Source organism: Ambystoma mexicanum, chromosome 6q, assembly GCF_040938575.1.
Source record: "Ambystoma mexicanum isolate Mex_15411 chromosome 6q, UKY_AmexF1_1, whole genome shotgun sequence".
NCBI classification, from domain to species: Eukaryota; Metazoa; Chordata; class Amphibia; order Caudata; family Ambystomatidae; genus Ambystoma; species Ambystoma mexicanum.
Genome location: NC_090937.1, coordinates 1,402,423,817 through 1,402,440,301, shown reverse-complemented (window position 1 = coordinate 1,402,440,301; position 16,485 = coordinate 1,402,423,817). Strand labels below are relative to the sequence as shown.

The window sequence follows — 16,485 nt, the reverse complement described above, 5'->3', positions numbered from 1 at the left end:
AAAAAAAATAAACCCCAAAAATCCAGCAAAGCTGCTGGGGGGACTCACTAGGTTTGGGAAATTAGCCTTTACAGAGAATTCTCCCTAACGGGGGTAGAGCCAGTTAGTGGTTAGGATTCGGACAGAAGACTTTTACTTTTGACTTGATGTGCACCCTTAGTTTTATTTTTACTAAGTTGGGAACTTTCCTCATAGCAATAGGGCTTGTAGGACGTTTTTGTTTTTATTGCTTTATATACATCTTTAACTATCGCCCAACATAGTCAGAGTCCTTCTTCTCGTTCACTACAGTACTTCTGTTTACCTTGATTTATGTGACTGCTCTGTGAGTGACTACTGTGACTACTGCTCTGTGAGTGACTACTGTACTATTACACGCCAAGCTCCTCCAAATATTGCCTTCCTGTTCATCTACACTACCCTGATAGTTTGGTTAAACCCAAGTGTCAATTCCTGTGTTCATCAACCAGGCTGGCCTCTCGGAACCCTCCCAAAAGGCTGGTTCTGAAAATCCATCTTAACAGTTGCTTTTTTGCTTCCCTGATAATATTTGATTCTAGCAAAGTGTTTCCCTCCCCTAAATGACTAGTGTACATACATTTTCTTCCTGACCTTTACATATATGGTTAGCATGTTTGATATCTGTCCAATTTGCGATATGCTGTCATAGGTAATAGTTCTTCCTTTTTTAAATGTGATCAGTGATGTTGCAGGGTTAGATATAAGCAACATGTCTTCTGCATGCGTGTGTTTAATACCTCTGATGACCTTTTTTGATTTTTTAAAAAATATATGTATGTTTATTTTAAACCAGCACACAGATGACAGCAGTACAGGTAAGTAAAAAAAAGAAAACATAACTTAAACCCCATAACCGGAGATCAACAAAGAGCAAGTCACAATCCCATGTAGCAACCCTTCCACCCACCCTCCCTCCCTCAGTCTTCGGCCCAGCCTTCCTCCCGGACCGGCCTGGAGGATGTCACCACCGATTGCTCACCTTCTACGTGAAGGACCCTCTTGGTTTGGAGGGGTTTGTTGGTTAGAGCTGGAAAGTTTTGGTCATAGTCTAGGAATGGTGCCGAAATGGTTGTGAAACGATAAAGGAGGCCTGCTTTGGCTGCTGACACATTTTCTGCAATCAATATGTTGCAGATTTTTATCCGCCAAAGAGTCATAGAGGGGCCCTCGGTGGTTTTCCAAGGGCGGGCAATTGTGATTTTCCCAGCCAAGAGGCATTGAGTCAACAGCTTGGCCCGTTTTCCGGATCTTGGGTACACCCCTGCAGCGGGGGCTCCTAGTAAGATGGGTTCGGGTTCCATGGGAATTTCTACTTGGGTGATGTCTTACATCGTGGTGATACATTTTACCCAGAAAGCTTTTACAATTGGGCATGACCCCCACATGTGGAAGTATGATCCTGGCTGTCCACATAGGTGCCAGCAGCTGGGATTTAGGGCCCGGTTAATGCGGTGTAGCCTGAGAGGGTGTAGTACCAGCGTAGAAGTAACTTGTGGGCGCATTCCCTATTGGTGATGCAAAAGGATGAGGAGTGTGTCCGTGTTCAAATGTCCACCTAGGTCTGTTCTTCCAAGGGGTGCTCCAGGTCTGCCATTACAGCATATATGGGGCCCTTGTGGTGAGTATGTCGTCTTGCAGATGTTTATAGAGGGCGGAAGTGTTCCTATGTGGCGGGAGATATTTTAATGCGAGTTCAAGGGGTTGGGGTGCGAGTCGCAGCTTGACGGGTTAAAGGATGAGATCACCAATGTTGCAGTAGAATGTAGGGGAACATGTCCGCTTTGGATAGCTGGAAGGCTGTTTTACATTGTTCGAATGAGCGAGGCGGTTCCCCTCAAAAAGTTGTCCCAACGTTTGAAGACCACCTGTGATCCAGTTTTTAAAGTTCACTGGGCGGTACCCTGGCGAGAAAGCGGGGTTGTGGAATATTGGGGAAGAGGGACCTAGTCCCCCTTGGGATGCCCTTCTGCCTCAAGGCCCAGTCCCATGTGTTGCGAGTGCGTTTAGTGGAATACCGCATCCTCTTCCAGTGTTGGCGCAGTGGGGGCGGGATGTGTGCGAGAAAGCGCAAGGGAAGAGGCAGATGGGATTATTCCGCTTCCACCCACCTCGGGCGCTCGGAGGACACGGCCCATTCTCGTATGTGTGCCAGCTGTGCTGTTACCTGATATTTGCGTGGGTCAGGGACCCCCAAACCGCCTACCTTGGCGCTGCCCATCATCGCCCTCTGGGGAGTCCTTGCCTTCCTACCCTTTCAAATGAACCGGAATAATTTCCTTTGTAGGCGGCGGAGAGTGGGTAAGGGGATTGTGGTGGGTAAAGAGGATCAGGTGTATAGGAACCTCAGGAGGAGGTTCATTTTACAGGCAGTGATGCGCCCGATGAGTGAGATTTCTTGCGACAGCCATCGGTCTAGGCCCCTTTCAAGCTCTTTAAAGAGCAGAGGGAAATTCGCCCGATATACATCTCCTGGACAAGTGGGATTCTGGACTCCCAGGCAGGGAATTACTTTTTCACTCCATTGGACTGGACAGAGGGTTTCAAGGGATCCAAGCCTATCCCCAGGGCAACAGACTTAACAAAATTGATGGAGAAGCCTGCCACCTTCCCAAATCTATTGATTTCCGTGAGAGTGGGCCTTAACGAGGAGCTAATATTCGTGGTAGATAGCAGCACATCGTCTGCATAGAGAGCAATTTTGTGCTGAGATTAGCTGATATGGAGGGCCTTGATCTCTTGGTCCCGCTGAATCCTTTGGGAAAAGGACTCCTTAACCAGCACAAATAAAAGCGGGTATAGGGGGCACCCTTGTCTGGTTCCGCAAGTTAAGGGGATAGTGTTTGACAGGGAGCCATTGATCTTGAGAAGGGTCCTTCAGAGTTGGTAGTTAGCTAGCACAAGTTTTTGGAAAGTTTGCCCGAAACGGAAGGCCTCGAGGGTGAAGCGCATGAAGGCCCAGTCCACCTTGTCGAACGCTTTGGTTGTGTCTAAAGCCAGAAGTGCCAATTTCTGCAAGTCCTTAGTTGCGATATCGATGAGTTTCAGGGCTCTACGGATGTTATCCCCTGTTGACCTATTTTTAATGAAGCCTGTTTAGTCAGGGGTTTTTGTCTGGCAGGACGCCCACTAGGCAGTTCGCCAGGATTTTGGAGTAGATTTTAGCATCTGTGTTTAGGAGGGAGATGAGTCGTTGTTTCTGGGTTCTTTGCCCGGTTTGAGTAGGAGAATGGTGATCGATTCCTGCATAGAATGGGTGACAGATCCTGACTCAGGAAACAAGTTAAAGAGGGTGACCAGAGGAGGAATTAGCTGGAGGCAGAACATTTTGTAAAATGTTGTTGAATATCCGTCTGGCCCTGGAGCTCTGGATTTGAGGGATTTAATAACAGCTTCAACCTCCTCACCTGAGATCGGGGCGTCAAGGCTTTCCCGGACAGAGTCTTTAAGCCAGGGAAGTGCAGCCTTTTGCAGGTACTGTAACTGTTCTTTCTGGTCCTGTGGTGGTGCGGACATTACCTCGTAGAGGTGGGCAGCCGCCAGCTGCAGCTTTTCCTGTTCCGCATAATGGACCTTGCCTTGTTGGTCGCGAAGCCCTATGATCGTGTTTTTCCTCTTCGCCTTGGCTAACTTCTCTACCAGTAATTTGTTTGTCTTGTTGTTTCTGGCGTAGTAGCTTTGTTTGGTTTTGGCTAGTAGATGTACTGTATTCTCCACGTAGTGGGCTTCCAGCTTTTTCCAGGCAGTCTGTAGGGCCCGTTGGAATTTCGGGGACCAGCCTTTACTTTTATGGTCTGTTTCAGCTCTCTGGACCTCTTCCTCGACTTTCATTCAGATTTGTTGCTTGCGTCTGTGGAACACAGCCCCATGTGCGATTAATTCTCCTTGCACCACTGCTTTCATGGCATCCCAAGTGTTGGCTGGGGAGGTATCTTCATTTGGGTTTTCCATTGTCTTAGCAAACACGTCTCTCAGTGCTATTTCATTAAGGATGGGCTCATATAGATTCCATCAGCGTCGTGGAATTGAGTTTGGGTCATGAGCCCGGAGGGCCAGGGTTATTGGGGCATGGTGGGATAGTACCCTGGATCCGATGGTTACCTCATTGACATAGGCTAAGATCTGTGGGGAAGCCAGCAGGAAGTCGATCCGGGAGAATGTTCTGTGCACATGAGAGTAAAAGGAGAAGTCTCTTTCGGCAGGGTGGCACACTCTCCATGTGTCTACTACATCCTGGTTCCAGGGGAGCTGGAAGGAGGTTGGTGACGAGTTTAAAGTCTCTGGGGGTTGGAGGGTGGGATTTGTCTTTCGTGGGATCATGGACCCCATTAAAGTCTCTTCCGATACTTATTTGGCCTTCTGCAAACGGGAGGAGGGTTTTGCCCAGTGCCTCATAGAAAATGTCTTGTCTGTCGTTCGGGGCATATACCGAGATGAGTGAATACAGCTGCCCAAGCAGAAGGCATTTAACCGCTACATAACAGCCTTCGGGGCATCGTCGGGTCTCCAATATTTGTGGATTCAGCCCTTTTTTTGAAGAGGATCACCGTACCGTCCTTCTTAGTGCCGTTAGAAGCCAGGAATTGGAGCGGGAAGTGTCTACTACGGAGCCGTACCTAGTCTGCTGGAAGATGTCTCCTGTAGAAAAGTCACTGCGCTTTCCCCCTTGTGTAGTCTCTGCAAGGCGGATTTGCGCTTGGCAGGGGAATTCAGACCCCTGATGTTAAGTGAGACAATCTTCAGTATTAGGTGGGGGGGCTTGAGGCATTTGGGGGTTCCGGGAGAGGGGACTGGGATGAACGTGGTTCAATCATCTCCTGGGGGTTTAGTTAGCATGACGTCATCTTTTGGCTGGGGTTTTAACCTTGACCTCCAACGGGAGGCCGAACTTGTGAAAATTTGGGAAGCCGGTTTTGCCTGTCCGGCATATCCGCTAGCCAGCGGGGCTAAGACAGTCAACAAAGCCTGAGTCCCACTTTAAGGGGGTATTGGTGGTATGCGCCTTGCAATTGGGCATGGTGAAGCCTGCAGCATTGTTCTTGTAGCTCCATGTTCCAGGGCCGTCTATTTTCTGCCAGGGCCGCAGATGGTAATTTCCCATTCCGGTTCTTCTGTACCTTTGTCCAGGATAATCGCCTCGGTTTAGGGAGAGAATTGTCTACTTTGCCACCAGTGCGATCAGTTGAGGGTTTCTTTGCACCCCCAGGAGATTCAGGGCGTAGGATCGCTGTAGCATCATCGAGGTGACTGATCCTGCATAGGGTTCCTTTATAGGAAAATTGTAGGGCCGTTGGGAACAGCCATCGGTATCGCACTTGATGGTCTTGGAGGAACAGCGTAAGATGCCGAAGGGCCCTTCTATTTTGTATCGTCAAGAGGGAGAGGTCTTCATAGATTTGGAGCGGGGAGCCTTGGAAGGTCAGTTCGGCCCTATTGCCGAAATGGCTTCTTTGGTGGTGTGGAAGTGTACCCTTGTTATCACATCTGCGGGGGGAGTCCGAATTTACTCCTCGTCGAGGGCGCAACATGTGGGTGAAGTCCAGCAAAAGTGGTGGTTTATCCAGGTGTGGCAATAACGATTGGAAGAAGTCACCCACGTACTCAGCCAGGTCTTTATTCAGAACAGAGCTGGGACCCCTCATATTCGCAGATTGTTACGTCAGGCCCTGTTTTCGAGATCCTCCTGTTTGATTTCGAGAATCTCGCTTCTATTAAGAAGTGCCTGGATCGACCGTTGTACTTCCACAAGAGTTACAGAGTGCTCTTGGTTCAAATCCTCCACTTGCCCAGTCTCTGCTTTGCGTCCGTGACCTTTTGGTCAGTCCTCTCAATTTTGGTGGCGAGCTCCTTCATGCATGATCTAAATTCTGCGTTGATGTCTGACATGAAGGCTTGGATGTCCTCTTTAGTTGCCAGCAATTTTTTGTCTTGCAGGGTTTTTTGAGGCGTGCGTTTTCGGGGCTCAGATTTTTTTCCGCTGAAAGCAGCATGGTGGTGATGTCTGAGTTATTTGCGGTTTTCTGATGGCTAGCCATTACCTCAGGTCTTTGTCGAGGGCTTCCCGTGTGATTTCCGGAGAGGAAAAGCTGAGGAGGGTGGGAGATCCAGCGATTATTGTTGCTCTGATAGACAGGGAGGGGTCTGCTAGATATTGTACAGCACACTATGGAGGATAGTATCGCCTAAGGCTTGGTATTGATCTTTGAGTGGAGAATATGTGCGTGAATTCAGTTCTTGGGTGAATGGCAGGGCCACTTGGTGGGATCCTTTTTCGAGCTGGGCTTAAGGAAGGTTGGTGGCTATTGTGGTGGTGGAGGGTGAAGGCCACCAGAGTCTCACTGGGGTATGATATATGATATGATATTTTATTTATATCGCGCTCGTACACAGTTGTTTTGAGAGCCTAGAAGATGTTAACAGCGAGTAAGGATCAGACACTTCACTCCCTGTCGGACTCAGTGAAGTTGAGTTCCTAGCCACCCTAGATGTCCATAGCCAGGTCCCGTAATCTCAGGAAGGTGTAGAGCCGTGGGCCGGGGCGCCCCAGATGGTAGATGGTACTCGGCAGGTGGGGTGGTCAGGGCAGAGGAGTGGCTATGCCCTTGATGTGCTCCCCTCCGCTGTCACAGGTCACTCAGGGAGAAGCAGTTATGCTGAGGGTTCCAGTCGATCTGGGGTGGGGCTGTGTGGTGCCTCTGTGAAGGCCACCCTTCCCGTGGGGCCCGGGTTGATCCTGGATGGTAAGTGTGTTACAATCGTTCGTCCTGCTCTCCCCGATACTAGTGCAAATCCAGCTCCCTCGCACCGTCTCAAGCATTCCACGCACTTGGCACTCGGACACAAATAACCCACAAAGCCAGAAGTGGGGTTGTAAAAGTGCTGTAATGTTAACACACACACCAGGCTCTGGAGGGCTGCATCGACTCTGCCCCCTCCCAGGCCTGGCTCATACTTATGTACAATGCAAAGCTACATATTAATCTCCTCCCATTAGCCGTACGTATTCATAACAATAGTTCATTTCGCCGAAGAAAAGGCAATCAAGTACATTTCGTAACTTCAGATTGTCTTTGCAAGTCAGGCTCTTATCAACCTTGGGACTTGAGCCAGCAGCATCCGAACTGTGTACATTCTCGAAGGGAGGGCTGTTCATGCCCGTCTCTGCGAGGCCTGCGGCATTCCACAGCTAGCTGGGCTGGTTGTGCTCTGGTGGTTCTCTGCGACATCTGCTTTCATGGCTGTTAGATGTTTAGGCCAGTCCTTATGTCAAATCATTAGGCCAGTGTTCCTGCTTCAGATGTGATGTATCTCGAACCAAAAGAAAGTGCAGAATCAGAAATGTACCACGTAACATGTGCCCACTTTTTTTTCATCTCTTCTTATTTTATCTATCAATCACTAACGAAAACCCTTGCACTACTTCTACATAAGCACATTGTAATAAAACTATTCTTACTCAATAAAGAAGCAGAAAAATAACAAAAAACATTACCAAACTAAGACAGCGTATTTATGTCTTTACTCATCTAAAGCCCTTCACTGTACTGTATTGCATAAACACTGCCACCTATTAACCTCAGCCATAATCTACAGTGCATCTAAAACAAACATAACTACATGTCCCGCCCTTTCCAGCTCTGAGCATGCCTGTCACTCTCACATTCAGCAACACCACATACATGTGCCTGTCATGTTTGTTTGCACTGTCCAAGTCAAACTCTCCCTTACTTTCCAATAGATAGTAACCCTCTAGTACCTCCCATTCCCTAGGTGCACCCGCAGTCAGTGTCAGCAGCCACTTGTCAGTGCTTGTCATATTTTTCCCAAGTAGCATCTTCCATGGTGAATACCTGGTCGCTGAAAACTCTCTCAGCAGTCCATGGAGAACAAATGACAGCCAGTCTTGCCACTGTGTGTCTTTCTCATCCATCTGTTTGAACTGCTCCTTCTTGGGCACCTCTTTCTGTTTGTTCTTCCATTGAGCCACACAAATGTCCATGTGCTCCTGCCACTCATCTTTTGCTGTGGGCCCCCAGGCCCTCTCTGTCGGGCACTGAAATGCATTGTCTTGCCCTTTCTCTGCATTCAGAAGCTTAATCATTAGTTCATCCTCTGCTTTCCAAATACCCAGGAGGCGCTCACATTTCCTTTGATCCTGCTTCTTGCTCTTCTGTAAGATAATCTCCACCACTTCAAGCTGTGGCCCCTCCATCAAATGACACTCCTTATCTTCTATGGATGTCATTAGCTCTGGCTGTGGATCATTGTCAGGTGCCACGGGCCACTCTCGCTCAGATGCAGTTACCATCTTTCTTCCCAGATGCAGCACCACTGATTGTGCTTCACCATGCTTTGCTCTTTCCCCCCCAAACACTATTAAGTGACGCTGACACTGACCACCAACTTCATATGTGGGCCTGTCAATGTGCTTCTCTGGTGCACATGCCCTGAAAGCCTCTTGTTGTGATTTGACATTCTCTGGCATGTATTCGCTTGACACTACACCTTTCACTATCATCTTGTTCAATTCCTTGTCTAAGGTGCACACTGCACAGTCACCTGTCCTTCTGAAATTCAGTTTATTTATTGCCCCTTTGTCTGGACATGCCTTCCCCCATTTTGTCAGGACCCCGTTTGCCAAATAAGTGATTGCATCTCTCTCTTCCAAAATGTCCTCCCTCCGGTATCTTCCCCCACTTCCTTCCCTTTCTCGGAAATACATAGAGCCATCCCCACAGCGTTGTGCGTCATCCACCCCAACCCCCAAAGGCACTGGTGCTGGCACCTCACATTCCTGCCCCTCTTTGTGTCCTCTCTCCTCCCCCTCCTTTACTAACACTGTTTTTTTCATTTTCAGCCATGCGTCATCAGCTGCATTCAGAATGTCTGCCCACCCCTTGGCGGATCTTAACCTTTCCTCCACATTCCCTTCAACCACCCTCCTTATCTCTACTAGCAGCTGCCATCTTGTGCCGATCATGAACTTTTGTGTAAGCATTACTTCAAAATCTGAGCCTCTCTGATCACTCTGTACCTTTTCTTGTGATTCAGCACTTCCTCCCTTGTCCATTCCCTTCACCACCCTTTGTAACTGATGTTCGTGGGCAGCCCCAAACTCCTTCTTCCTTTGTACCGACTGGGGGATCACATCCCAATTGTGCAACATGCTCTTCAGCCTTTCCAGCACAGCCCTTGCCCCCGACTTATATGACAGATCTTCACCCGCCTCTTGCCTTGTCAGTGGACCGGCATCTGCCATGTTGCCACTGAAACTGTATTCTGTAATCTGTATTCTTTAATCTCTTTTATTCCTCTTTTATTCCTCTTTTTATTCCTCTTTTACTCAACCTTCAGACAGACCTCCCACTCTGTGCCCTCTACAGCATCGACCCTACACCCACTCTCCACGCCCCGGTGCTCTGACTGTATTACAGGTGCCTAAGAATGCTCTGCCCTATCTTTGTATTATTCCTAGAGTCCCTGAAGACTCCAAATTCCCCAAATTCCACTACCGCAACATGCAACAGGGTCCGCGAAAATGTTTTCACTTACCCGTTGTATTGCTGTTATCTCTGTGCACTTGATGAACAGAAGAGCTCCCGGGTTTCGGCACCATATGTTACAATCGTTCGTCCTGCTCTCCCCGATACTAGTGCAAATCCAGCTCCCTCGCACCGTCTCAAGCATTCCACGCACTTGGCACTCGGACACAAATAACCCACAAAGCCAGAAGTGGGGTTGTAAAAGTGCTGTAATGTTAACACACACACCAGGCTCTGGAGGGCTGCATCGACTCTGCCCCCTCCCAGGCCTGGCTCATACTTATGTACAATGCAAAGCTACATATTAATCTCCTCCCATTAGCCGTACGTATTCATAACAATAGTTCATTTCGCCGAAGAAAAGGCAATCAAGTACATTTCGTAACTTCAGATTGTCTTTGCAAGTCAGGCTCTTATCAACCTTGGGACTTGAGCCAGCAGCATCCGAACTGTGTACATTCTCGAAGGGAGGGCTGTTCATGCCCGTCTCTGCGAGGCCTGCGGCATTCCACAGCTAGCTGGGCTGGTTGTGCTCTGGTGGTTCTCTGCGACATCTGCTTTCATGGCTGTTAGATGTTTAGGCCAGTCCTTATGTCAAATCATTAGGCCAGTGTTCCTGCTTCAGATGTGATGTATCTCGAACCAAAAGAAAGTGCAGAATCAGAAATGTACCACGTAACAAAGTGGACATTGTGCAAGGCTTCTGGGGAAGGAGCCAGTCTTATGAGGGGGAATGCTGACAGATATTAGTCCCCCTTAGTGGAGCGTAGAGGCCGGTAGCCGCTTTTGGCCGCGTTGCAAACTGCCCTCAGGGTTGTATGGCATGGATACCTTTTCTTTAGCTTTGTCCATGGCTGTCGGGCCGATCAGGGAGCCGTGCTTCTCGCACCACCGGGGCGCCCAGCAGGCTGAGCGGGGGAAGCGTGGGATGTCTACAGTGTGCTGAGCTGCCCGACGGCATTAGGGTGCCGGATACTGCTACTGCCTCCCTCGGCCACCACTTAGCTGTTTGTTGTGCCTTTTGCCCCAGAGGCAGTTTAAGGCTGGTCCGCTCCCCTGCCTGGGGCTGGGACTCCGTGGGTCAGTGCGGCTGGTCTCCCTCTCGCCGCGATCGTGGTTGCCGGTGGTCATGAAGCGCCATCCGCTATGGGGTGTTGGAGGGACAGGGGACGATCGGCGGGTAGCGTTCTTCATGTAGTGGATTTCTGCATTAGACATCTGCTGCAAGCAGCCGATAAGGCGCCGTGGAGGAGCTTCTTTGGTCCGTCCGCCATTTTGGACCCCTCCGTGGCGGACGCCGCAGATTTTGAAAGCTTCATTCTGCTGTTCTGTTTTGCGTTAGGGGCTCGTTTTGCCACCCAGCGCAGCACTGGCATTCTGCTCGCAAAAGCAACCTTCTTTTCGTCACTAGGACGGTGGGAACATCTTTTAATTAGCAAGAGCTGCAGGCTTCATACAGAGGCCATCAGAGGAGCTGCCACATCGCTGGCGCCCCAGGCCACGCCCTCTGATGACCTTTATTGACTTTGTATTCATGCATATTCCAATGGCAAGATATTTAAGGTGCAAGTTGAATATTAGGTGCAAGAAAGGGCAGCCTTGCTTTTACCCTTGGAAAAAAGTTTGAGTTAATGAAAACGTAATGTTTTGTCAACATCTAGACTTAAAAACAGGTTATCGCTAAGACTGTATATTGTAAGCTGTATAATATCAAGGGCTTGTCTGATGTTATGAGCACCACTACTCCTTCCTTTAATGGATTAAACATTCTCTGCAGTCACAGCTCCTTAAATGGTGGGGGTAGGTCCCTTTACCCAATGGCTGTAAATGACATTCAAAATGACAAGGCATGAGATGAATTAATATGTTGGAATATGTGTGTAACAATTCCTCCTTCTTCATACAGCTTCACCACACCTGCAGCAAGTTCCTCATTAAATGTTTTGTGTAAGATGGCTGTTAATGAATCCAGTTCTGGCAGCAATCTAACTTAAAGTATTTTGATGCCTTTCTTGAGTGCATGGTCTGATATTGATTTTCTTTAATGTTATCCTTTAGGTTTAGAAAGGAAGAAATTATTTCCCAGACAATTGCTTGCCAAAAACTGTCATGAATATGTTTTAAGATGTCATTTTTTAAAAGTTCTCTTGTAGACTTACCTTTTTAGTCTTCACCTGCGTTCATCTGTAACATAGGTTTACATCTGTTTCAGCTGCTTTTAGATTCATGTTTTTTATTTTATGCTGTGTGTCTTAAAGAACCTATTTATCTTGGTCAAAATCCCAGACTATGAAATAGGCACAGAGGTGTCCATTGATTAACAGAGTTCCATATACTTGTCAACTTTCAATTAGTTGTTGACCTTTTTATTGACTTAACTACAAAATATTTTATCTCTGAGAATGAAAAAGCATGCGCTGTTGTTTTCTGTATTTAACATTTCAACTTCCACATTATCTGATCTTTGAAACTTCTCTGCCACTTTTGTTGTTCTTGTTGTTCTTGTGTTTTCCAGTTCTTAGACAATCTTTTCTGAGATATGTGGCGGTACCTCTGCCTTCAATAGCTCTTTCCATTACTTTTCCATATGATAGGACCCACTCTGCTGAAGAGCACTCAAATGGCTCTTGTTCTGGTTCTCAGGCAAGGAAGCCCCTTCATAGGTGATGTCTTACTGTGCCAGTGTCCTAGTTGTTGGAATGACAGTCTCTATTTAATGTGAGCCAATCACAATCTTTCATAACTGTCAGTGTGTCACCTCCCTAGCTATGGGTGTAGTGCTGTGTTATCCATAGTTTATGTATGTCCAGGGACCTATGAGAAATATACAATACTTGGTGTGCACTGTAGGCCTGTCTCACGCAAGTGTCCTGTAGAAACAATTTTAATAAATTTGTTCTATTGGTTTAATCCTGTATTGAATTATTAGGTTACAGATGTGCCTTTTTTCTTCTTTCTGTAGCTACTCAAGACACTCTTTGGTACTAATTTGTCATCGCAATTTGATGGAATTTCTACAAACCCCAGTAAAACCCAAGGAAAAGCTCAGCGCCTAGGTTCTTCAAATCTGAGACCTGGTCTTTACCATTACTGTTTTATGGCACCTTATACACACTTTACCCAGGCCCTTGCTGATGCTACACTGAGAAACATGGTACAGGCAGAGCCGGAGCAGGATACTTCTGGGTAACTAATTCTAGTCTATTATTATTATTATTATATTTACCTAAAGAAATGTTTTAATTGAAATTGAAGTGTTTTGAAAGTTCTGTGCAGCTGTTCAGTTTATACAAACCAACGTGCCAGCAAGAAACTAGTTTGTTTATTAATGTGTTGTTGTTCTCCGAACATCGCATAAAAGAACCTGTTACAGGCAGAGTTAAAACAGAGTTAAAGCATGCTTTAGCACTTTAACAATATCACATAAGAAAACCTTTTTACACGTATGGTAAAAACACGCTTTCTTTACAAAACCTTCCAATTTATCTTCCCAATGCAGACATACTAATAAAACAGACACATTTATATATGAATGAGAATTAGTTTAAGTGACTTGCACTAAATGGTATTAAAAGGCTTCCCCTAAATTAATCGGTAAAAAGTCTGAGGAACAACTCTCCAGGAGACATTTGGCTACTAAAACATCTTTCATAAAAGGTATGGCAGCCAACAACCTTTTAAAAGATGTATTCATAAAAACACGTTGCGAAACCCAACCCAGGTGAACCATTCTAAAATCCTTTAAAAGGTGCGAAAAATATGTCTGCCGTGACCTGGTCAATTTACAGCAATTTACCAACAGATGCTGTAGAGTTTCTATCAAGTTCTCAGTTTTACAGAATCTACAACATCTTAAAATGCGTGCTACACCACCTCGCACACCCAAAATTTCATTGGTAGGCAGCAAATTCAGGCAAAGGCGTAGACACCGACAACTACAGTATTGCCTCGGACATTTAGCAAGGTGTTACAGGGTCTAGTGTCTAGCAACAAACTCGTAAATAAATTGTACTTCCTAACACGATGGATTGTGTCAAACCAGTCGACCTCCCATAACCTCTTGTATACTTTCAGTGGATACATTATGAAGTACTCCACCGAGGAGTCAATGACACTTAGTATTTCAAGACACTGGCGGAACCAATCTATGAGACCGGCCAGGGAGTTGGACTCTAGCCCACACTTTAGCATCCCGCAGGTCGAACCCTCTTCCGCCAGACAGATCTTTCGTAGGAAGTTTAAATGTTTCCATTTAACTAACACTTCCATTGACACTAGACCCAGTTCATACCGTAGGACTTGAGCCAGAACACTAACTGGAAACCCTAATACTTTCCTCCAGAATCCTCCAGAATGCTCCATTGTCCTTTAAGGGCAAAGAATGACGTCTCAGCACATACGTCGTTAATAGAACTCTCGTATGGGAATTGTTGAGAAGTACCTGAATTTCTCATTTAAGCAACTTTCCTGAGTGGTCAATGCCCTGATCTTTAGTCTTTGTGCCACAAGCCGCCGCGCTCTGATATCCTTTGGGAAGATTGAGAAACCCAGGTACACCAAAAAATCCACTTCTCCAGCATGGGGTCTGGCATGGATTCACATGCTCATGAATATTCCCCGTCGCCAGGCTGGGAATCCTCGGTAAAGAAAAAATCAGTATCAGTTTTGTTTCTGATCTGTCTTTCTTAGTAGTAACCAATCACTGGTCTCTGGGTCATACTGCCCCCAGCCAATAACTGCCCTCTCCCTAAGCCCCCTCCCCTGGCAGCCATCCTCAGATTTTTATCGCACGTTCAAGTGTTGGGAGTCCTCGTGCTATAGCTCTCGAGCTTTTACTGCATTTTTGCGCTTTTTTCAAAGAGATTTTCTCATTTTTCGGTTAAATCGAGCCTCAAGCTCCACCGTTCTACTTCCGATCAACGGGGACACGTTTTGGAATTTTCTACCCCCCTCAAGGGTGAAGTTTCCATCGAGTTACGCTTCTTGGAGGATTCCAGAAGATCTGAGGCCTACCATGGACATGGCCCAGGACAAGGGAAGCTTGACGCCCGGATCCAAATTGTTCGGGAACTGCCCTGGATGCGGGTTACAGAATGTTTTCAAGGAGGACGAGCATTCGAGATGTGTCTACTGCCTTCATGAGGAAAAGACACACGTGGAGAAGGACTGTGCGTTCTGCAAGAACCTATCGGAACGGACCATGAGGGATCGTCGTACCCGCCTCGCCAGCTGGCTGGAGAAGGACCCAGCAGGTGAGAAGAAGAAAAGGTCCGAACGGTCTTCTAAGTCCTGTGAGGGCGCCCCGGAGACGGGGGCCCAACAGAAGGCTAAGCACTGCGAGTCCGCGGGTACCGGGAGCTCCGAACAGTCGGGCTCTTCGGCTGCCAGGCAGGGCGCGCCTTCCCCGGCACCATCAACCACGAGCCAACGCTCTGGTTCGGGGAAGAGGAAATCCGAGAACCCGGGTAAGCTTCTGGAGAGGCCCCAGTCGATCTCGAAGGATTCGGCCGAGGGGGAGCGAGGCGGTGACCCTCCCCCCAAAGTGAAAGCCTAAAGCGCGCCAAAGGTGGCGAAGGCCTTGACTCACCCAGCTAAGGCCTCTATCGAGGGAGTCGCAGCAGCCCTGGCAAAGCCTGGGGAGACTACACCAGTGGAGGCGATCTCGGGGCCCAGAGTTTACCTCCCACCACGGAGGGAATTCTCTTTCCAGCCATCGACAAGACCCCCGTGAAGACCTCGGTGGAAAAAGAGGGGGCGGGGTCAGTGGCCATTGCGGACACGGATTCAGCCTCTGAGGAGGAGCTGGTGGAAACCGTGAAGAACCTCAACGAGAGGTTCGAGAAGGTACGATCCCACGGGAGGGATCCCGAAGAGGTGGTCGAAGAAAGCGACGGTGGCGCCGACGAGGCCCCAGTGGAGGAGCAGGCTTCCCTCCCGTCGCAGCATTGCCCGAGCCTCAGGACAACTCAGCAGCCATTTTGATGGCAATCCAAACCTTATGCTCAGAGATAAGGACGAAATTACCACGAACCCCGGCGGACGATCCAGAATCGGACCCGTGGGGAAGCCCTCCGAACAAGCGAAGGAGAGTTCACCCCTCCCCGCCCTTCATGCCCCCACGACGCGTGGAGCCCTCATCCCCCTCACCGGACCCCAGGGATGACACGGCGCTGGATACGACGACGGGGATGGATGACGACGCTGGTGATGACGGGATGGACCTTCCATCACCACAACCTCGGGCTTCCCCACCCGACGAAATTGGCTCCTTTCACGCCATGATCGCCAGGGCATCCAAGCTCTTCCAGCTCTGCCCCGAGGAGCAGAAGAAGGTGGGTTTCCTCTATCAACGGCGAGAGGCCAAGAGAAAGACGGTCCTCGCGGTACCATTACTCGACGATATCTGGGACGAGGGACTTGCGATCCTGAAGAGCCCGTCCACGACGCCTGCCAAGAGGGACAGCTACGAGAAGTAGTACCGGGTCCCTGATGCCGCCCCTTTGTGCCTCACAGCTCCACCTACGCCGGATTCTGTCGTCTCAGCAGCAGGCAAGAAGAAGGCGGCGGGGGCGACAGCCTCAACCTCTACTTCCCCACCTGACGGCGAGGGTAAGAAATTGGAGGCCATGGGGCGACAGGTCATCTCGTCGGCGGCGACGACAATTAAGGCGGCCAACGCCTTAGCGATTGTGGCCCGTTACGACAGGGAGCTATGGTACAAGATAGCTCCCCTACTGGACTTCCTACCAGAGGACCAGAAGGCGGAGGCCCTGGAGATGCTGCAGGAAGGTGAGGTGGCGTCGGACCACACCATAACGGTGGCAACGGACATTGCCGACGCTGGTTTTCGCCAGTTAGGCAACGGTGTTTGCCTTCGACGGCGAGGCTGGCTCAAGGCGAGAGATTTCCGTCAGGACGTGCAGAC

The 16,485-nt window shown here is 48.5% G+C and overlaps 1 protein-coding gene across 4 annotated transcripts in view; it reads left to right on the top strand.

Moving 5' to 3' along the window:
* HTT (huntingtin) overlaps positions 1-16,485 on the top strand; it is a 2,905,635-nt gene that overhangs the window by 1,298,788 nt on the left and 1,590,362 nt on the right. For all 4 annotated transcript variants that reach the window (XM_069632055.1, XM_069632053.1, XM_069632052.1 and 1 more), the window contains one exon: positions 12,523-12,746. In XM_069632055.1, coding sequence (XP_069488156.1) covers positions 12,523-12,746 — 224 coding nt within the window. The remainder of the gene's footprint in view (positions 1-12,522; positions 12,747-16,485) is intronic.